This window comes from Desmodus rotundus, chromosome 13, assembly GCF_022682495.2.
Source record: "Desmodus rotundus isolate HL8 chromosome 13, HLdesRot8A.1, whole genome shotgun sequence".
NCBI lineage: Eukaryota > Metazoa > Chordata > Mammalia > Chiroptera > Phyllostomidae > Desmodus > Desmodus rotundus.
The window spans coordinates 75,938,349-75,957,477 of record NC_071399.1 but is presented as its reverse complement, the minus strand read 5'-3'; the positions used below and the strand labels follow the sequence as shown (position 1 = coordinate 75,957,477).

The 19,129-nt window shown below is 42.3% G+C and overlaps 1 protein-coding gene across 2 annotated transcripts in view; it reads left to right on the top strand.

Moving 5' to 3' along the window:
- The first annotated feature begins 16,104 nt into the window (after positions 1-16,104).
- OBI1 (ORC ubiquitin ligase 1) overlaps positions 16,105-19,129 on the top strand; it is a 37,978-nt gene continuing 34,953 nt past the window's right edge. Inside the window, exon 1 of one of the 2 annotated variants that reach the window (XM_024568956.3) lies at positions 16,105-16,233. In XM_024568956.3, the coding sequence (XP_024424724.2) occupies positions 16,162-16,233 (72 nt within the window). In that variant the 5' untranslated portion in view covers positions 16,105-16,161. The other variant, XM_045201581.3, reaches the window with a different exon arrangement.

Below are 19,129 nucleotides of genomic sequence, written 5' to 3'. Positions count from 1 at the left end.
TCTTCCCCTCATGTACTGAATTTCACTAGCAAATAATAGAATTGCCAGATTTCTAAGACAGCCTTATAGGGAATTGTGGAGAAAGTGAAGACATACAGCCTACAAGAAACTTAATTTTGTTGGGAAGATAAAACTCATAAAAAGATCATAAATCATGCAACTTATGAAAAATACCAAAGAGGTACAGACCGTTAGAGTAGCAAAAGAGGCCGAAATCAGAGTAGACTTCTGTGGTCAGGAAAGAACTTGAGAAAGACATGGGATTTATTCTGATCTTAAAATATTGGTAGTATTAAAATAGTAGAAAGGGGAAAACATTCTAGAAATTGGGGGGAAATGGCAGGTATGATGACACCGGCGTTGGCTTGTGCCCGGCAGTGTGAGGACAGTGGGGAGACGCACCTGGGCAAAGCAATGTTTCCGCAGGAAGAAGGAGCTGCAAGTAGACAGGGCAAGATGTGGGGAACCTTCCAGCTGGAGGAATGGGGCGGAGGATAGGGATGAGGTTGGACAGTGCTTGGTATTTATGTCCATCATTGAAAGATGGACAGAATGTTGGTAAGAGGTAGGAGGAAATACATGGACAATGGCAAGAAGGTGGAAAATTACGTCCAGTAAACATCCAGTATGGTTGGAGTCTCCTATTGGCTTTAGATGGTCTCAGGTGGTGGGTGAAGGGGATGTTCTGCTTGCCCACAGTTTTTTGTATTTCATGATAAACAGCATTGTGCTAACATAGTAATTGCCATAAAACTTGCAAGAAGGTTTGTATTTTGTTAAAAAAAATTGTAAAGCCATGCTTCAATATGTATTATACACCTGCAACTAAATGTCAAACCTGTAGGAAACGACTTCTGCCATCCCCCTCCACTCACTCTGGCTTCAATAAAATGACATCCACTTTTTGAGAAAAGGGTAGACAGTAAATAATGCCTCGCAACCACAGATGCCTCTGCCCCACGCCCCTTAGGGACTGTGTTGCCTGCAGCCAATAGACTTAGGTGCATTCCTGCCTAGAGCAGGTAATAACCCAGCCGTGTAGTTAGCATCCTGCAGTTTAACTCCTTCTCTCCCAGAGGCAGATATGGTTCCCAAATTTGGGTGTGTGTAAGCATCACATGGAGTCCTGCTGCCTAGAGATTGTGACTCAGAAAACATGGGATTGGAAACAAAGATCTGCTTTTACCTAGATGGCTCTGAAATAGGAACACATTTTTAGAAAACATTTTAGTTTTTTAAAGGATATTTCAGATATCTTTCTTGAATTTCAGACCAGTTGTTCTTAGCTTTGACTTTTTATCCTTTCTAAATAAACAAATAAATTTATCAGACTAAAGGCAAACCCGTTGCCTCTAAAGTGTTTGGGTGATGACGCAAATGTATTAGGGTAGTACATACTTCTAAGTCACTTCAAGTGTCCTTCAAGGACATCTGCTAGCAAAAAATCATGAGGCTCAGAACCAAAAATTCCATTCTTACATTAGTCACATTTTTCAAGAGATACAGGGACTCCGAAAAGATGCTTTTCAAGGTCTCCGCTTTCATTGAATAGGAAATCCTTAAAATCCTTTGAAATGGGTTGAGTGCCAGTTGTAGGTGGTCTCAAGATCTAATCTTAGTGCCCATAAAGCTCTTGAAATTTAGCTGAGGGTGGGCCAAAAAATCAGCCTCACTCCTGGACTTGAAAGCAAAAACTTTATCAAAATTTAAAAATCTGCTCTTAAAAAATACTCTTAAGAAAACAAAAAGAGAAGCCACAAAGGGGGGGGGGGGAGGATATTTGCAAAGCCTAAATCTGACCACAGACATATCTAGAAAATGGAAAGAACTCTTACAACTAAAAAAGAAGACAAGCACCTAATTTTAAAAATAGGGGAAAATATTTGAGCAGACACTTCACCAAACAAGTTATATGACGGCAAGAGGCACATTAAAGTATCCTGTGGGGAAATGCAAATCAATACCACGATAGCTACCACTACACACCCGTTAGAGTGACTAAATTTATAGAGGCCAACCATGCCAGCTATTGGAGAGGCCATGGAGCAACTGGAGTTCCCATACTCTGCTGCTGTGAAATGATAAATACTGTGGACAACATGTTGGCAATTTCTCAAACATACGAACAAGCTGAAGTCTGTCAATGGCAGGAGGGTTGCTGTGTAGATAGTAATGGCATATAAGACCTAAGAAATGCAAAATAAAGCTTCCTTCTTTCTTTTTGAAGCAAGAAGGAGAATCTGCTGGTATTTTTCCTTCCTAGGCAAGTGAAATACAGTAAGTCAACCAGCAGAGAGGCCTGCCTTCTAATGTGTGTCTCAGGATTGGCCTGCAAGGCTGGAAGTCCCAGTGCTTAGCCTTGCAGATTTCATGTCACTTCTCCTGGTACTGAGCACGCCTGTCACTGGCAGCAGCATGCCAGCAGAGGCTGTCAGCTGCAGCTGTTTCCCAGCTGTTTACAGCACAGCTACATTGCTTCAGGCTGAGCTTCTGTGCTTTGTCCAGCCATCTGCTCGGATTTCTTCCTCCTATCCTCTATAAATCTAGTGATTGTTTATGTTTTGATGCTATTGGGAATGCCATAAAGTCTGATGGTCTCCTTCAGAGTTGAATTAGCTCTGTGGCCCCCAGAGTGGTGTTAGGCATCCATGCTTCTTGGCCTAAACTGGCCTTAAGTTTAGGTCATGCAGCCCAGGAGGCATACATGGCCCCTAACTCTGCATTCTGGGTGGATTCCAGAGCTTACCGAATCGAACCCTTGGGTTCACTTTGGGGGCACGCCTGTTTTATTCACTTTGCTGTTCAAAAGGCACATGTCTTTTGTTTCTAAAATGACCAGACCCCTTATGAGAGCAAAAGCTATAATCTCATTGATCCTCCTCTTTATCTACCAAAACCTCTCCTTAGCAAACCCATACCAAGGACATTCCAGGATATCTTTCAATATTCTAGCATATTGAGATTCATCTTTCATAGTCCTGGCTGCATGCAGCATATATAATATTCTGCCTTTCTATTCCACAATCCAATCCATTTTACACACTGTTGATAGGTTAGGTTTTCTGAAACGTAACTCTGATCACACAGGCCTTTAGTGAGAAATTTCCATTGGCTCCCAAGGGCTTACAAAACAAAGTCCAGAGTCCTGGGGGCTCTGTCACTGGCCTTAGCCCATCCGACCTGTCTCTCTGCCGCTGCCTTACCCAGCTTCTGCCCCAGCTGAACTGAACTGCGGGCCACGCCTTAATGTGTTCCTATTTCCATGACTTAACTTATGTGTCACCTCCACCTGAATGTCCTTGCCCCTACTCCATATGTTTATAAAAGACAGGCTCAAATGGTGTTTTTCTATGAGGTCTCTTTTATACCCATTTTTTAAAAAACTTTTACACCACCCAATTCCCATTGCCACTCTTAATACTCTTGCCATTTTATTTCTTTTTAGGAGTTATTTGTGTATAAATATTATCCTCCCTCTCTCCCCTGCTGAACTACTAGTGTTTTAAGAATAGATAAAAGTCCATATTCCATTCATCTTTGTTCATAATGTCTTGAATATAGTAAGAGATTAATAAACAATTTGTTCCAAGACAAGCCCCTTCTTGTCCTCCAAACAGAGAGAGGTAGGGCAGAATTTGTGAGAATTTGAGTCTTTGTCCCAATGTTTGCTAGTTCTGTGTCCCAGAACAGACATTTAGGCTCCGTTTTCTCAGATGCAAAAGTAAAATGACATCATCTTCCCCGTCTTCTCACTGGGTCATAATGATGAGCTAATCAGATAATGTGTTGATAGAGCTTTGAAAAACTGCAAAATTCTATACAAGGCCTACATTCCCCAGAGTCAGCGTCTGGCATATGTGTTTGGAGTGCATACATTTTTATAACTGCATCGAAACTTTAGGCACATAGAACCATTACAAAATTAGAGTAACCCAGTGATTTCACGTCTAGTACCTGCAAGGCCAGAGAAGCTCAGGAACTTGCCCCAAATAGTGTCAGAGACACAAGTATAAGGAAGCCTAAATCTCAGTCTTTTGCCATTCCCATTAAGCCAGGCACAGTAGACACCAGAAATACTTGTGGAACCAAACAGATTCTGTGGCATTCTGACTTACAGTTCAAAAGGCACAATAGACTGAGGGTTCCCTTGGAACGTACGTGACTGAGAAAATCAGATCAAAACAGTTGATAGTAGCACACTTTCTAGGTCCTACCTTGAGCAAGGTCTCAAACCTTCTGGGAGCCTCGGACAGAGTGTAAACCCTAAATGGGTGGGGCCTTTGTGTCTCATTCATTGCTGTGTAACCAAACCTAGATCGGTGCCTGGCACCTATTATACGTTCAGTGTGTGTTTGTTAAATGAATGAATGAACTCCAGTTTTCTCAAAAGCAAAATAGTAACAATCTCCTAAGTTTGTACTACTGTGAATTAAGTGGACAGAAGCCCAAGAGCTCTTAACAGTGACTGGAATCCAGTAAGTAGAGTCCAGGACACTGGCCATTGTTATTATCCTGAAAACAAATCTCTCATCAATCCTTTCAATTGGAGATGGGGGAAAGGAGAAGGCTCCAAAAGAATGGATTCTTTAATGTAAACACCCAGTCTTGGTTACAAGGGATTGCAAATCTAGCGAGAATTAAAAAGCATGTTCTGTCAAATGTTGACTTCCCAGATATGCCTCTACCAAACCAAGCATCATCACTGAAGATCAGAACTTGGAACACCTAGAGACAAACTGCGCTAAGGAACAAAAACACTAAACGAGGGACTAAAGAGGGCTCACTGATGTCGTGCACTAACACCACAGGTCAATTGTTTTTCATAAGTCAAAGGAACATCTTTTTTCCTACCAAACACCTCAAAAATTAAATGTAGAAGCAACTATGGCATATAAATCAGGCAGAAGTAGGACATGTAGGTGATATTCTTTTTGTAGTAAAAGGATATTTTATTAAATGCCACATTTATACCCACAGCTGATGACCAAAGAAGCATGTTAACTTACTTTTTCACAAATACTCACGCATAGAAAATTAAAACAAAGTCAATTAACTGTTTAGGCCAAGTGACAACAATACATCATACAGAGGGATAACCGATATTCACATAATATAATAAAATCTAATTAACAATAATATTGAATTTGACTTAATTTAATATACCCTTGAGGATTCTAGAGGCATCTCAAGATCCTTTATAGTCCTAGAATCATCATTAAGATTTTCAATTATAGTCATGTAATATTGCTAGTGGTTATCCAAGCTTCCTAATTATTTGAATTCTGTATAATAGATATTTGTTGTATAAGTCTATAAAAGCAGGTATATGAATGGGAGTATATATATACATATAGCATAAATACAGTATGAATACAGAATACATACATTTCCTAAAGGCCTTGTTTTCCTTTTCTAGAACATTGCTCCATGTTTCCATAAAAAGCAGAGCATATTATAAATAAAACATTTTCAACAGTTTAAAAAAGGGCTTTAGGCAGTACTTTAAAATTTTCCATTTAGCATACGTTTTGACTCCTAAAAACTTGCGCGTTTGTACTTTCAAAAGTTTATTTTAAAACAATAATGTTTTATCCCTTGCAGATCCATCTGAATAATGGTTAAAATGACAAAATAATGACAGAGCTACTCAAACATCAATGAATTCAAAACTCACTTTTAACAGCATCCTGTTATCAGTCAACAAGATTGCATCTTCCGGCGATGCCCTGTCTATTATCCACCTACTGCAGAGATTTCTCATATCTACTAATATATGAACATGCTACACCTGAGCTGTCCTATTTCATTACTGTTTAGATATAGATTTTAAATCAAGAGACAAGGGTCCTTCATGGAAAGGTTTGCAAATTGAAGTATACAAGATATATATATATTGGTTTTCAAAACTAAATTCCTGCAACAACAAAAACATAAAAAAACACCTGATTTTAATTGTGAGCTTTTTCCACAACTTAGTTATGCATGACAAATATAAACTTAACGTTTAGATAGTGTTTGTTCTTCCAGGAAGAAAGTTTATGTTATATCTATGTTATGTTATATCCATGTTATGTTTATCTATGTTATAACCACAATACTGAATCTCGAGTGGACTTAAAAAATCCAGTAATTGCCTATATATTTTACCACCACCACCCCCTTGGCTGCTGCCCAAGCTGGGAATTCTGGAATTGTCCTGACTCCCACCTGCCTATCACATAGCCAAACCTTCCACCCATCTTAATAACAGAAGGCCGGCACTCACCCAGCCAATTCCTCTCTACACACACAGTTCCCACAGCTCTGAGGCGCCTTACTGTCCCCTTTGGCTGCTGGTATTCTAACTACCCTTTCCCAGTAGTGGAAAAACTTAGCTGATCTTTACCCTGAAAGAGACTTTCTCCTTAGGGTCGGACACGCAGCACTGTGAAGACCTCACAGCTAGCCCAGAGTAGGCACCCCATAAGTGGTGGCTGTTACGGCTATATTATCGTACTACATTTGATCGAGTTTAGATGGATCTGTAGCCCCAGAGTGAGTCAAGCCTCTTAAGGACAGATGGCATGTCTTGCTCGGCATAACGTCCTCCAGGCATCACACACATTTTTTGAAACATAGTGTATTCTTAACAAATGATCGTTGAATGAGCAGCCACTGAAACATGAGTTAGAAAATCCATTTATGGCATTGAATAGCTCTGTAGTTTGGCTGCCTCTCTGAACCTCAGTTTTCTAACCATAAACCTGGAAGAATGGCAGGCTATCAGAGTCGTTATAAGGAACACATAGTACACACTCAGGAGATGTCTGCTGGGCTGAACTGCTATTCTCTTCAAATCACCTTTTACGGCTCTGGGAGAGTCGCGTGCCTGAGGAGGAAATCATCATAGCAGTCAGACCTGTTCCTTTTGCTTTCCCTCAGTTTCTGCAAAGCGAGAGCAATAAGGCAGAGATTATCTTTTGAAAACATAAAATGTTTAACCGTATGCATTATACAGAGGTAAGAAGAGGAGGGAATGGAGCAGAGAAAGTAGTCATTAAAGCCTCTTTGGTTGGTAACATACCTTCTTGCTTAGGGTGAATCTTCTAGGGGAGGACTAGAAGATTCATTTGGCCCAAGTCTTCCCTTTATCACATGACTTAAATTTTGTCTTTTAACATTACCTCAAAAAAAAAGTAAATGCTTCATATTAGGCACACGGATGATGTTAAAAGGAGACATCCATCATTCAGTCTAAGTATCTGTATTAGGATACTAGTTCTCAAACTTTTTACCATAAACTTCAGTGAAATATCTATTTTACATTACAGCCCAGCACAAAAAATATTTATCACTACTGTAGTAATGTATTATGTATTTGTGTTCAATTGAGAGTTTCTTAGAATGTTGGTTGCAGCTAGGAGAGATGGAGGTAAAGGGGACGGGAGCGGAAAAATGGAGAAAATTAGTATAGATTACTGAGGTCCTGTGGGCTGGAAGGGAGCGAATACAAATCCTACACACAGAGATTTTTAGCCGGTTTACTCCAGCTGGAGGGAGAGAGAAGGTGAAGGAGTTTTTCACTCCTCGGTTGCCCCGCTCTTCACCCACTAATTGGTTTTATGATGCATTAGTGGGAGATGAGACCCATAGATTGAAAACAAAAACAAAACAACAGTTTTATAAGATAACTCTGCCTATAGTGGCAGGAATTAATATTCTGTGATGAATACTACAATTATTTTCGGCAACATGAAAGTATATTGTATTTTTGTGTCAAAGAAATTAATATGTTAAATGTAAATTTTCAAAATACACAGTATTTGTGATACTATATTGTCATTATTTTCATTTTTAATATACTGAAAAATATTAAAAATATATAAAAACAAACAAAAACAAAGTGGCCCAACCTTTTGACCTCTGGGAGGTTCTTCTCATACCCAATGACTTTAAACAAGGAAACCAAGTCACCCCCTGAAAGTTAAACTTGCACATTTGACACATCCACTGGAAGAAGACAACACTCTCCGAGGCCCACAGGAGTAAAGTTGACTCCAGCTAATTAGCAATAATGGCACATTTGCAGAACAAAATGAGGAACGTGGGGAGCCACTAAAGCACAGGGACCATTGGCAGGATATATGTGTGCATGCCCGCACACCCCTCTTATTTTCATTAACGATTGACATGTTGCTGCAGAGCTGAATATGCACGAGGTTTGTCAGGAAGTGCCCTTGTGACCAAGGCCCGTAGAAGAGAAGGGAAGGAAGTAGGACTGGGTAAAGGAAGAATCCAGCTGGGATGCAGGCCCATCAACCGCTCAGCAGATTCCACAGGGAGCTCTAGAGCTAAATGACCCAGGAGAGTTATTCCTCATTGACCAGGGCTTTATATCCCTACTTCCAACATTTACCAGATGTGGGCCAACCTAGGAAGGACATGACCTTGGTTGAGACAGTTCTTTCTCTGTAGCTGAGGCAAAACCTGAAGGTGTGGGGGTTGAAGGATGTCTCAACAACTAGGACACCAAGAGCCCTCTGAAAGACAGAATGGAGTGGGTTATCTCTGTGTCTGTCACAGGCGTAGTCTGAGAAAGGGCTAGCCCAGGCTCATCTTCAGACACAGACAGCCCACAGAGTCTCGCACCAAATGCGCACTTAGAGGGCAGGCTGTTGTATCAGTGAAGAAGGGGTAGGATTTGCAGCTATTAAAATAAAATAATAAAAACCACTCCAAAATCTCAGTGGCTTATAACAGCAAAGACATATTTCTAGCTCACATTTCAAGTCTGTTGCACAGGGTCTGAAGCTCCACTCTAGTTGTCTTCACGGTAGGACCCAGGCTTAGGGAGCAGCTCTGCCAAAAGCCTTCCAGCACCCACGGCAAAGGAAAAGGGGACGTGAGGAAACAAGCACAGGTGGGCCCTTACAGCTTCAGCGTGGAAAAGATCTGCATTACTTCTGCTCACATATCATTGACCAAAGAAAGTCTCCTGATTGAGCCCAATTTCAGTACAACTCTAAAAAGAATCCTTTCCAGGAAGCAGAGGGGACACTGATTTGGTGAACAGTACTAGGATCTACCCGAGTTAATCACCCTTTAAGTCATGAAGTACAGAAATGATGGGTATTATCATTAAGTCTGTAACTGCAGGGAGAGAAGATCGGAGATCCGTGTGGGGCCCTGAGGAGAGCGTTCAGGAGAGCTGAGGCCGAAGGCACTGAGCCCCTGACACACCAGACAGCAGGGCCAGGCAGGGCAGGCCTTCTATGCGCTCGGGGGCAGAGAACTGGGCGTCGCTGGGAACGTTTTTCATGGCAACAGCTGCGGGTTGAACTGTGTCCCCGGCCCCCAAATTCATATTGAAGCCCTAACCCCCATCACCCCAGAATGTGAACTTTTACAGAAAGGAGGTCATCACGTACGTAACTAAAGAAGTTAAGGTGAGGTAGGGCAGACCCCTGATCCAGTAGGAGAGTCGTCCTTATAAAAAGTAGAAATATGGAGACAGACAGGCATGCAGGGAGAACGCCCACCATGTGAGGGTGAAGGCAAAGGTCAGAGGGATGCGTTTATAAGCCAAGAAATGCCAAAGGTTGCCAGCAAACTACCAGAAGCAGGGGGAGAAGCATGGAGCATATTCTTCCTTGCAGACCTCAGAAGCAAGTAGCCCTGCCGACACCTTGATTTCAGACTTCCAGCCGCTAGAAATGTCAGACAAGGGATCATTGTTTAAGCCACCCAGCTTTGGTAATTGGTTATGGCAGCTGTTTAAAACAAACACAGCTCTTACTGAATTCAGTCTCAGTGAACAGTAATACTTGTCCACTGCAAGAAACAAATTCAATTACTCTGTTAATCTATGGTGAATTGGAGTGCCTCTTTGCTCATGCCCTTGCCCCCCGGACAGTATCTTCTCGAGTCACATGGCTGTAGAAAAGCAGCCCTGCCTTCACTGTGAAGCCATGCTGAAGAACGAGAGCACTCTAGATAAAGTGTTGCCAGGTGATTATTTAACCATTAAATTACCAAAGTTCCAAAATTGTTTTGTGTATGTGACAATTTGAAAGTGCTCACCTAACGTCCTGCCTTGTTTGAATGGCAATCAGACCCTACTACTTAGGAGGAGTCCACTGGCGGTGTGGAGGCCCCTTCAAGCTTCTGGGGATAGAAGGCCAGTACGCTAAGAGAGGGGAATGAAGACGGTGGAAGTAGTCAGTGGAGTTAAAGGTGAGGGAAGGGTGCTTTTATGCTATGATCCCCATAGCTGCTTATGAGATGTCATCCACTACCTGTTCCGTCATGTGGATGCACCTGTCCCTTTAGGTTGAATTTAAATACCATGTAGCAGAAGGGGCCATACCCCTGGCACACCCCACAGGGCTCTTGCCCATGGCCTTCCTATTTTGGATAGATCTTTCTATCCAAAGATCTTGCAAAGAAACAAATGTGTATGATGGTTTGAAAACACTATTCTTACATAAAAATACACACACACACACACTTGTTCTTTAGAATCCAATAAGTAAATGCTCGAATAAGTTATCATACATTCTAAAATGGTGATATGGAAATACTGATAGAACAGGATAGGGACGTAGAGCTGAAGAAGGAGTATATTGCCCATCAGTTAGCCATCGTTTGCTGAGATTCACTGTGTGCTCAGCGCTGTGCCACACGTGAATAATGGGCCTTCAGTCTCCCTAGCGAGATGCTTTTCAAAACGGTGGAGCCCAACAGAGGCATCTATCCTCTGGGCAAGGCTGAGGTAGGTGCCGTCCTTCTCTATTCCTGCAGGAATTAACTCACTATATAACTGGTGGCTTCTTAATATGTTTGCCTTCCTGCATCTAGACAGTAAACTTCACCAGGACGGGGCTGAATCTCTCAACTTTTTAGCTCCAGCATTTGTCGTAATGCTTAACCCACAGTAGATGTTAAATGAGGATTTAAAGAGTAGATGCATGAGGTGAAAAAAAATCAGTTGATCTAGATCATAAATGATAAAGAATTTGAAAGGCTAGGGGATTACGAGGAGGCTGGAGCAGACAGGGAAAGCGTCATAAAAGAGAAACTCGAGACTTGGTCTAATGAACGGTGTGGGGGGGAGGGAAAGAAAAGTCGTAGATCAAAGAGTTGAGGGTGGTGCTGTGGGGAAATGAAGTATATCATAAATAGCACCTGTAATAAATGACTCTGCTGCTAAAACAATGACTGGGGTTGTTGAGTGTGTGCAGGAGGTACTGATGCCTCACCTAAAAGAGGGAAAGCAACTAGTTGGGACTCTAGCTAGCTGCTGAGGATGCGATTGCCAAGTGCAGGGTGCTTTTGTGGAAACGGTGTCCTCAGACAGAATACAAGTGTTTATAGGGCTTCAGTAAATAGCATGAAAACAGGGGCCTGACTGAGTTCCGGGGAAGGATCTCAAGCTGGAAGGTCTGCTCACACCTGACCTAAGGCAGGAAGAAAAGCAGTGTGTTCTGTCAGGCAAATTAAAGACAGAAACAGTCAGGGCCTCAGAGATGGGTACCCTGTTCTGCTACTTTGGCAAATCCCGTAGCCTACTAGTGCTCCTGTTAGGATATTCCCGGAGGTGATATTTCCTTCATCTATTCTCCAGCACTCAACAACCATCTGTGAAGTACCACTTAGCCTTAGATGGAACTAAAACATCTTTTTTAAATTACCTAATTTAAAACAATCACCCAACTTGCAACATTTAAAAATATTTAAAATGATAACTTGCTGTGTCCCAGTCCCAGGGGCTGACCAACAATAAGAGCAACAGAAGGTAAACGACTGTAGAAATAAGCATTTCAGGGTGGACTGGAAGAGCTGTGTCATTTATACACTGACTCAGTAATAATACAGTGACTGGCACATCATTGGTAGTCAATAAGATATTTGTTGAAAGGCCCTAACTGGTGTGGCTCAATGGGTTGGGCGTTATCCTACAGACCAAAATGTCGCCAACATAGGCTTTTGCTGGTTGGGGCACATGCCTGGGTTGGGGGCTGGTCCCCGTTTGGGTGCATGCCAGAGGTAAGCGATCAACATTTCCCATCGATGTTTCTCTCCCTTTCCTTCTCCCTCCCTTCCCCTCTCCCTAAACATGAATACATACAATCTTTAAAAAATATATTTGTTGAAAGAATAAATGCAGGCAGGGACCTTGTCTTACAGCTATGTACTCAGACCAGTACCTGAGCACATAAAAAAATTATATTTTGGTGGAATAACTTACAACTAGTTACATGTGTTTATTTCTTCTGCAACCCTTACCTTGTGATTACACACAAACTTGATGTGTGGATTCAGCCTGAAAACCTCAACGGCTCCTTAAGGGACCAGGATTTGGTTCCAAGACAGTGTAGCATAACTTTTCTACTAGAATGTAAGCTCCATGGGACAGAACTTTGATTTAGTTGTTCCTTAATGTCTTCAATAAAAATACATTAAATAAATGAATGCTCATTTCCAGCAGTCTATTCTAAAAAAAAAAAAAAAGTGCGAGGAAAAGCCAGGTTCCTCTGCTGTAATAACAAACATATTTTCAGACCTTTTTAGCTCATTTCCAGCCGGTGAGAAAATGGTACCATGTGAAGAAGACATCCATGCAAGTGGGCCAGCACCTCTGATTAATTTTTAATCCAACTTTTATGAGTTTTCTCCGTGTTAACCACAACCCAAGTGGGGGTGTATAAATTTAAAACAAAACAAAATGAAAAGATTGTCTTTCAGGAATGAAAAATAAATGTAATCTGAAATCAATATTTATGAAGTTGTGATTAATTGACTGATGACCAAATGATTACAAAACGTCTGTCTAAACAACTACTCAAATTTATTAGCTTTGATCAAAAAAATTAAAAAACAATCTGAACTGGGTCAATGAAAGAATAATGCATTCCTAATCAATTTTTAATAGCACTTAAGATTTTATATTTTTTTAAACTTGCTTTTAAATAATTTATCATAAAAATGATTCTGATTTAAACAAGGGGTAAAAGGTGTTCCATAGCTATGTGATGGTTTTCTTAGAAAAGAAATTCAATTATGACTGACTTTTTATTACTGAATTACTTTATTAATAATAATACATCTTGCACTTAACACAAAGGCATTGGGCCAACAATCTCAGAGTGTCCAAGACAGACCTAGGATTTAGCTCCAATACTATCGTTATCTGGTGGTTTACCTTATCTGTGCCTCAACTTCCTCATCTGTGATAGGAAAGACCTACATGAAAAACCCCAGGATCATTTCTCGTTCTAGAGGTTTATGATTCTAAGGATTTAGGAGGTTTAGCCCATCCCCCGCGTGGTGACTGATAGAACTCCTCAGGTCACAGGACTTGCCCTAGGCTGCTAAGACTTTGAGAAAGCGACAAAGCAGAAAGTCAATGAGATGTAATCTTTGTTTTCCTTTTAGAGTAAACGGCAACGTTATTTAACAATTTTGGTCAAATAATCACTATAACATTATTTGTAAAAAAGGAAAAAAGTCGGGGGAACCTCTTCATAGAGCAGAGGGAAGACATAGTTTCTGGCCTTCAACCATCTGCATTATTAAAAGCAAAGCCTGGGAATTGGCCTGGAATCAATCTGGACCTACAGAGAGTCCTAATCAGCTGGTATTGCTAACAATATTATTTAGATGTGTGTGTACATGTGTGTACGTGTGTGTACTCATCCACAAAGCAACAGCTGTATGATACTATTTGTGCCCATGCATACAGTAATATACGATTTAAAATGTTTGTAAGGATATGCTCCAGAATGTTAATAGTGATTACCACGCGGGATAGAGAGGAGAGGCATGAGTGTAGAGGAACTCCTACTTATTATTTTATATATAATTAGGTGGCTTGATTTTCTTAAGGTGAGCCTTACTACTTTTATACTTAGCGAAAAGAAATAGTCTTCTATTCTGAAGTGAAAAACAAGTAAGGCCAATATTTAAAAGAGCCCGGGACTATTAAAGAAAAGCAGTTTGTAGCTAAAGAAAATTTGGTTTACGAAATAGTCACGTAATACAAGATACTAGATAAATCAGATATAATCCCTGACCTCGAGAAACAGACAGTTTGTTATGGGGGAAGACACATAAACAACCCACTATGATGCAATGTGATCAGCACAGAAATAGACATATGGACAGAGCATTAAACAGTACTGAGAAGCTGTAACAATGATAGTAAATGTGGAAGGAGATGTGGGAAATACTTTAGGTTGTGTTTTTTAAAATTCATGTTTGTGACTAAGTGTTAACACCAATCACCAGGATGATTAACAAGAAATGAACTTGTCCCAGCAGCAGTGAAAAAGTGTTCTTTTTTTTTAAATTGTCTTCAACACACCTTCCTGCTGCACTGTTTCCAGGGATGGATGCTAGAGGCAGAACATTCTCAGTCCTACATCCCACTCACAGAACGGGAATGACAGGTCCTGAAATACAACCTTAGATATCAGAAAGGTGAGAACGGGGAATGGGCAAGAAGAGAATGTAGAAGAACACAACAACAGGGGGAAAGGAACACAGTAACGGGAAATTTTAATGGCTTTGGGTAATGATCTGGAGCTTTCTCATTCAGAAGCCTGAGGTCTGAAGCCAGGAATGTGAAAGATGCATTAGTAAGCATGGGACTTCTAGTCCCCACATGAATGTGACTTCGAACGGCCAGGAAATAGCCAAAGCAAGTGACTTTTATGGAGGAACTCTGAAAAAGTGACTATTCCATAGACAGTCAATATGACTATTTTGTCCACTTCTCTAATTCCAAGTACATGATAGTTTCCACTGCCTAGGAAGTGAAGTTCTGAGCTGGTTGGAAGAATTCTCACTGTCACCCATGAGCCTGTTTTGAACTGGACTTGGGCTTCTTCGAGTGAACTACTAGCTGCTCCAATATCATTATTGTCTGTTCCCTTTATAGACCTGGTAGTAGGCATACACTGACATCATTTAATACACCCCCACACACACACATTTTATCAATGAGGAAGCTACGAAGCAGAGGTTAAATAAATCCTCTGAAGCCAGGAGAACCAAGAAATTGTTCCCGACAGGATTTTCACCCTCACACTCCAGATTGGAGCCTCTTTCTTTTATCCACGAAGCTATTTGTGATTTACACGTCTTTTCCCGAAAGATTAGTAAATGTAATTCCACTGATTTTGTTTCTAAATTTCCTTCCTCATTGATTCTATTTGTTTGCACAAATTGATCACATTGGCTCTTCCTCACTTAAAGTTGCAGTTCAATTCCAAATGTGTTATATTCAAGATTCATTTAGGAACTTGCAGAGCTTTTCACTTTCGTCTGAAGGAAATGGAAACATAACCTCGCAGCATTCTCCTTCGGACTTCAACAGCACAGTGGTGCATTTCATTTCCAACCGCGCACCTGAAATGAAGTCTTTGAAACGCTTTAAACCCAAGTGCGTTGGGGGAGTGTGGGTGGTTCACACTATTCGCAGCTTTCTGACCTGTGGATGCAAATGAGAGTCTGTGTCTCAGACCCTTAAACCTCTTTTTAGGTAGAAACCCCACAAGGGCCAGCAGTGAAAGTGTGACTTCCAGGAAAGCCGAGATTAAATACACTCGCAACGTTTCAGAAACAGTCACAGTTTGTTGTTTTTAAGTGACATTACATCATTTACGAGTACAAAGAGAGCTGAGAGTAGCAGAAAGTTTTGAAAAATTAAAATGGAGAGATCGTCTTTTCCTGTTTTGCCTGCACCGCAGGTTTACTGACTTGAGTAAGGTGTTACCTTTAGACAGAAAACTCTCCCCCACTCCACCCTCCGGGAAAGATTAGGGAGCTTAAAATTGCCTTGACTTATTTCTTCTACTCTCACCACTATTACGTTTTCATTTAAACTTTCAAGATCCTCGATCCCTGTAGTAAACTGCCTTCCCTTTCATTCTCACAAGTCTTGAAGCTTCAGGCTTCCGAACGGGGGGAGTTTTTTGTGTGTGTTTTTGTTTTTTTAAGGGACAGGCAGGGAGGGGGGAAGGGGAAAGCCTCGGCGACCGCGCGCCGCTAACACGCGTTTTCGTTTCCCGTCCGGCGGGCCGTGGCCCTGCCGGGCCGCCGTAGCCGGCCGCGCGCCGCCCCAGCCGCTGCGAGCTCTGCGGTCGGCGGGACTTCCGTGTTGGCGGGATTCTGAACGCTGCCATGGCTCACACCGTGCAGAACGTTACGTTGTCGCTCACTCTGCCCATCACGTGCCACATTTGCTTGGGGAAGGTAATGGGTGATTCCGGGCACAGCTGCTGATCGGGATCGGGTGTGAAGTCGCTCGCCGGAGTCCAGTGCGGTCTCCGTGGGTAGCGGCGAGACGGGTGAAGACGCCAACCCGTGTTCTCCGGAGATGGGAGGCTGTGTCCTGGGGGACCGAGGGAGCGCACGGTGATTAATGGGTTCGTCCGTGCGCCTTTCGGAGGGGGTGACGGCGGCCTGGGGTCTGGAGGAAGGGCGGCGAGGCGGCCCTGCCGCTCCGGCGGCCTCACCCGGCCGAGGCCGGCGTGGACGGGGGCTTGGTCGTTAAAGGATCGCAGTAGCTACGTTGTACGCCCCTGTGCAGCCCCGTGTCGCGTGTGGTGAAGTCAGTGAAAGCACATTTCCTCCTGGAGACCCCGCTTAAGAGTCCTTCGTGCCCTGCACAGCTAGAGCGTTCGTGTTCGCGGCCCTGCAGTGCTTTTCCATTTCCAAGATCATTCTCCTTTGCCTTGAGTTCCCTTTGCTCCAGGTTCAGCTTAGAAAAGCAAATAGCACGTGCCGCCGAATGGCGTTTAGAATGAGAGGTACGGCCTTTAACCCCAAGAACAGAAGTGTCACGAGATAGAATCCCCTGTCTTTGTGATGCAAGAGGTGCCTAAAGTAAGAAACGGGGTGGAGAAAGTAGTTCTGCCGTTGATCTTAGCCAGAAGGCCGAGAAGCGATAGAAAAAGCAGCTCTGAATTCGATCGGAGTTTTAAATGTTCTGATACATTCGTCTCCGCTTTCTTTTCGGCTTGTAGCTCTCATTCGGTTTTTAAAACAGTGTTTCTTCACCATGTAGTTCTAGAAGAGAGAAGATACTGTGAGCAATTAGTTTTTTACCCCCACTCTGAACTGTTGTCACGTTTGTGGGGTGTGTGCTCACCCCCAGGTTCAGGCCGAATCTGCAGCCACAGGCTTAAATACAAACTTCATAGAGCAAGAATTTGCTCTAGACACAGGCTTGAGAAATACAAACTTCATAGAGCAAGAATTTGAGTGCCAGCCAGTATGATCTACTGCGTTAGGTGTTTGGGGTTCTATGTGAATTTACTGAATTCAGGAAATAGTAGGAAGTCAGACTTGGGAGCAGCTAATAACTCTTGATGCCAATCAGTGAGATGCCAACAAAGTAGCAAATGTGCTGTGAGAACGTACAGGGGGCCGGGGTGGCTTGATCACTTCTGACTGGAGAGGTGAAGGATGCTGTCGTGGAGGGTGGTACTTGAACTGGCGTTGCTCCCACTGTCTAGTACTTGGCTGGGAGGAGGAGGAGGTGATGTTTCTGTTTGATACAGTCTACATTTGGCCCTGAACAAGAAATTCCCCCAAGGATGTGTTAACTTCTAAGTGAATTTCCTCCAACAGTAGCCTTAAAGGCTGATAAGTAATTTTTACTTGGTCTTAATTATATAGTTGTACCTACTTCCATTAGTTAATAGGCTGTCTTTTGCAATTGTGTTGAAAATGTGTTCTGGCTGGTTGATTTTCCATACCTGTGTTTTTTGTGTGTTTAACAAGGTTTAGGCCTAATAGCATATAGTGATTTGCAGGTTATGGAATGCTTTCGAATGTGGTTAATTACTTCATTTACACATCTCACCAGGGCTGTGAGATAGAGTGGGCAGGTTTCCGCATTTTTTAAATAAGGAAACTAAGGCTTAGAGTCTCTGGTGTTTGAACCTCTATTGCTGCCACTTGTCTTGAGTAGATTACTTCTTAAAAACTCACTTTAGCTCAACCAGGACAGTAATCACTTTTGGTATCTCTTATTTCCCTGTATTAGTTAAGCTTAATTCTAAAATTAAATCTGATAAGAGATTAACGATTTGTAAATAGGCATTTTTTTTTTTTTCTGTCTACTATGGAAGCAGAAAAGTATGGTAGTTTTAGGCCTGAGTTCTGTGTTCATACTGCATGAGTTCTAATCTAGGCCCTTCCACTTACTAGTTATATGACCTTATGTAGGACAAGTTACTTAATCTCTTTCAGAGCAGTTACCGTATCTATAAAATGGGAATGATAATAGTATCCACACACATCCTTGTGGTTATCAGAGGATTAAATACAGTAATTCCTGTGCCATGCTTAGCTTAAAATCTGGCACATAATCCCATTCAATAAATGCTACTCTCCACGTGGGCACGGAGGCAGGCCATCAAACTGAGGAAACCAGCCTTTTCTAGTGACTGTTCCAGGTGCTCCCAGGCCAGTGCACTCGCCAGATGAAGATTTGCACTCCCAGCAGAGTGGGACCTGATTAATCAGTTCTGGAAATTGCCGCAGATCCCAGGGGTTTTCAGGGGTTTTAACTGGGTCCCTATGACTTTTGCCTTTTGTATAGCTGAAGCATGTCTGGTCTTCTTTTGCTTCTTCCCCCACCCCACCCCCACACCCCTCTTGGTGGGATTCTGGAGATGGCATGGCCTGCGCCAGTGCCAATTCACCTTCCCTGACACAGCGTCTCCGCTGCCTCTGAGATCTGCCTTCAGGTGCCTCTTGCCAAGCCCTCTTCCAGATCGTCGTTCTTGTGCTGCCCTTACCACTTGTCCCAAAATCTCGCCATCGACAATCTTCTCTTTAATTGTTCCACAGAATGAAAGGGCCATTATTTCTGGAGTGTCACTGTGGGGGCGGGGGAAGATGCATATTACTTTAAACGAGATGGGTGGTGTGGTAGACCTTAAATATGAAGAAATAGTGTAGATGCTGATTGGGATGGGGGGGTGGGGAAGAATGGGGGGAAAGTAGTGAGGATAGCCTATGTACGCAGGTGGTTAGTACTTTTGTCTTTTGAATACAAATGTAGTATTCAGAATAGGAAAGTGTAGACAATTTGCATTTCCTATCTCAGTCTGCCTCAGTTTTAAAGGTGCCCCAAATG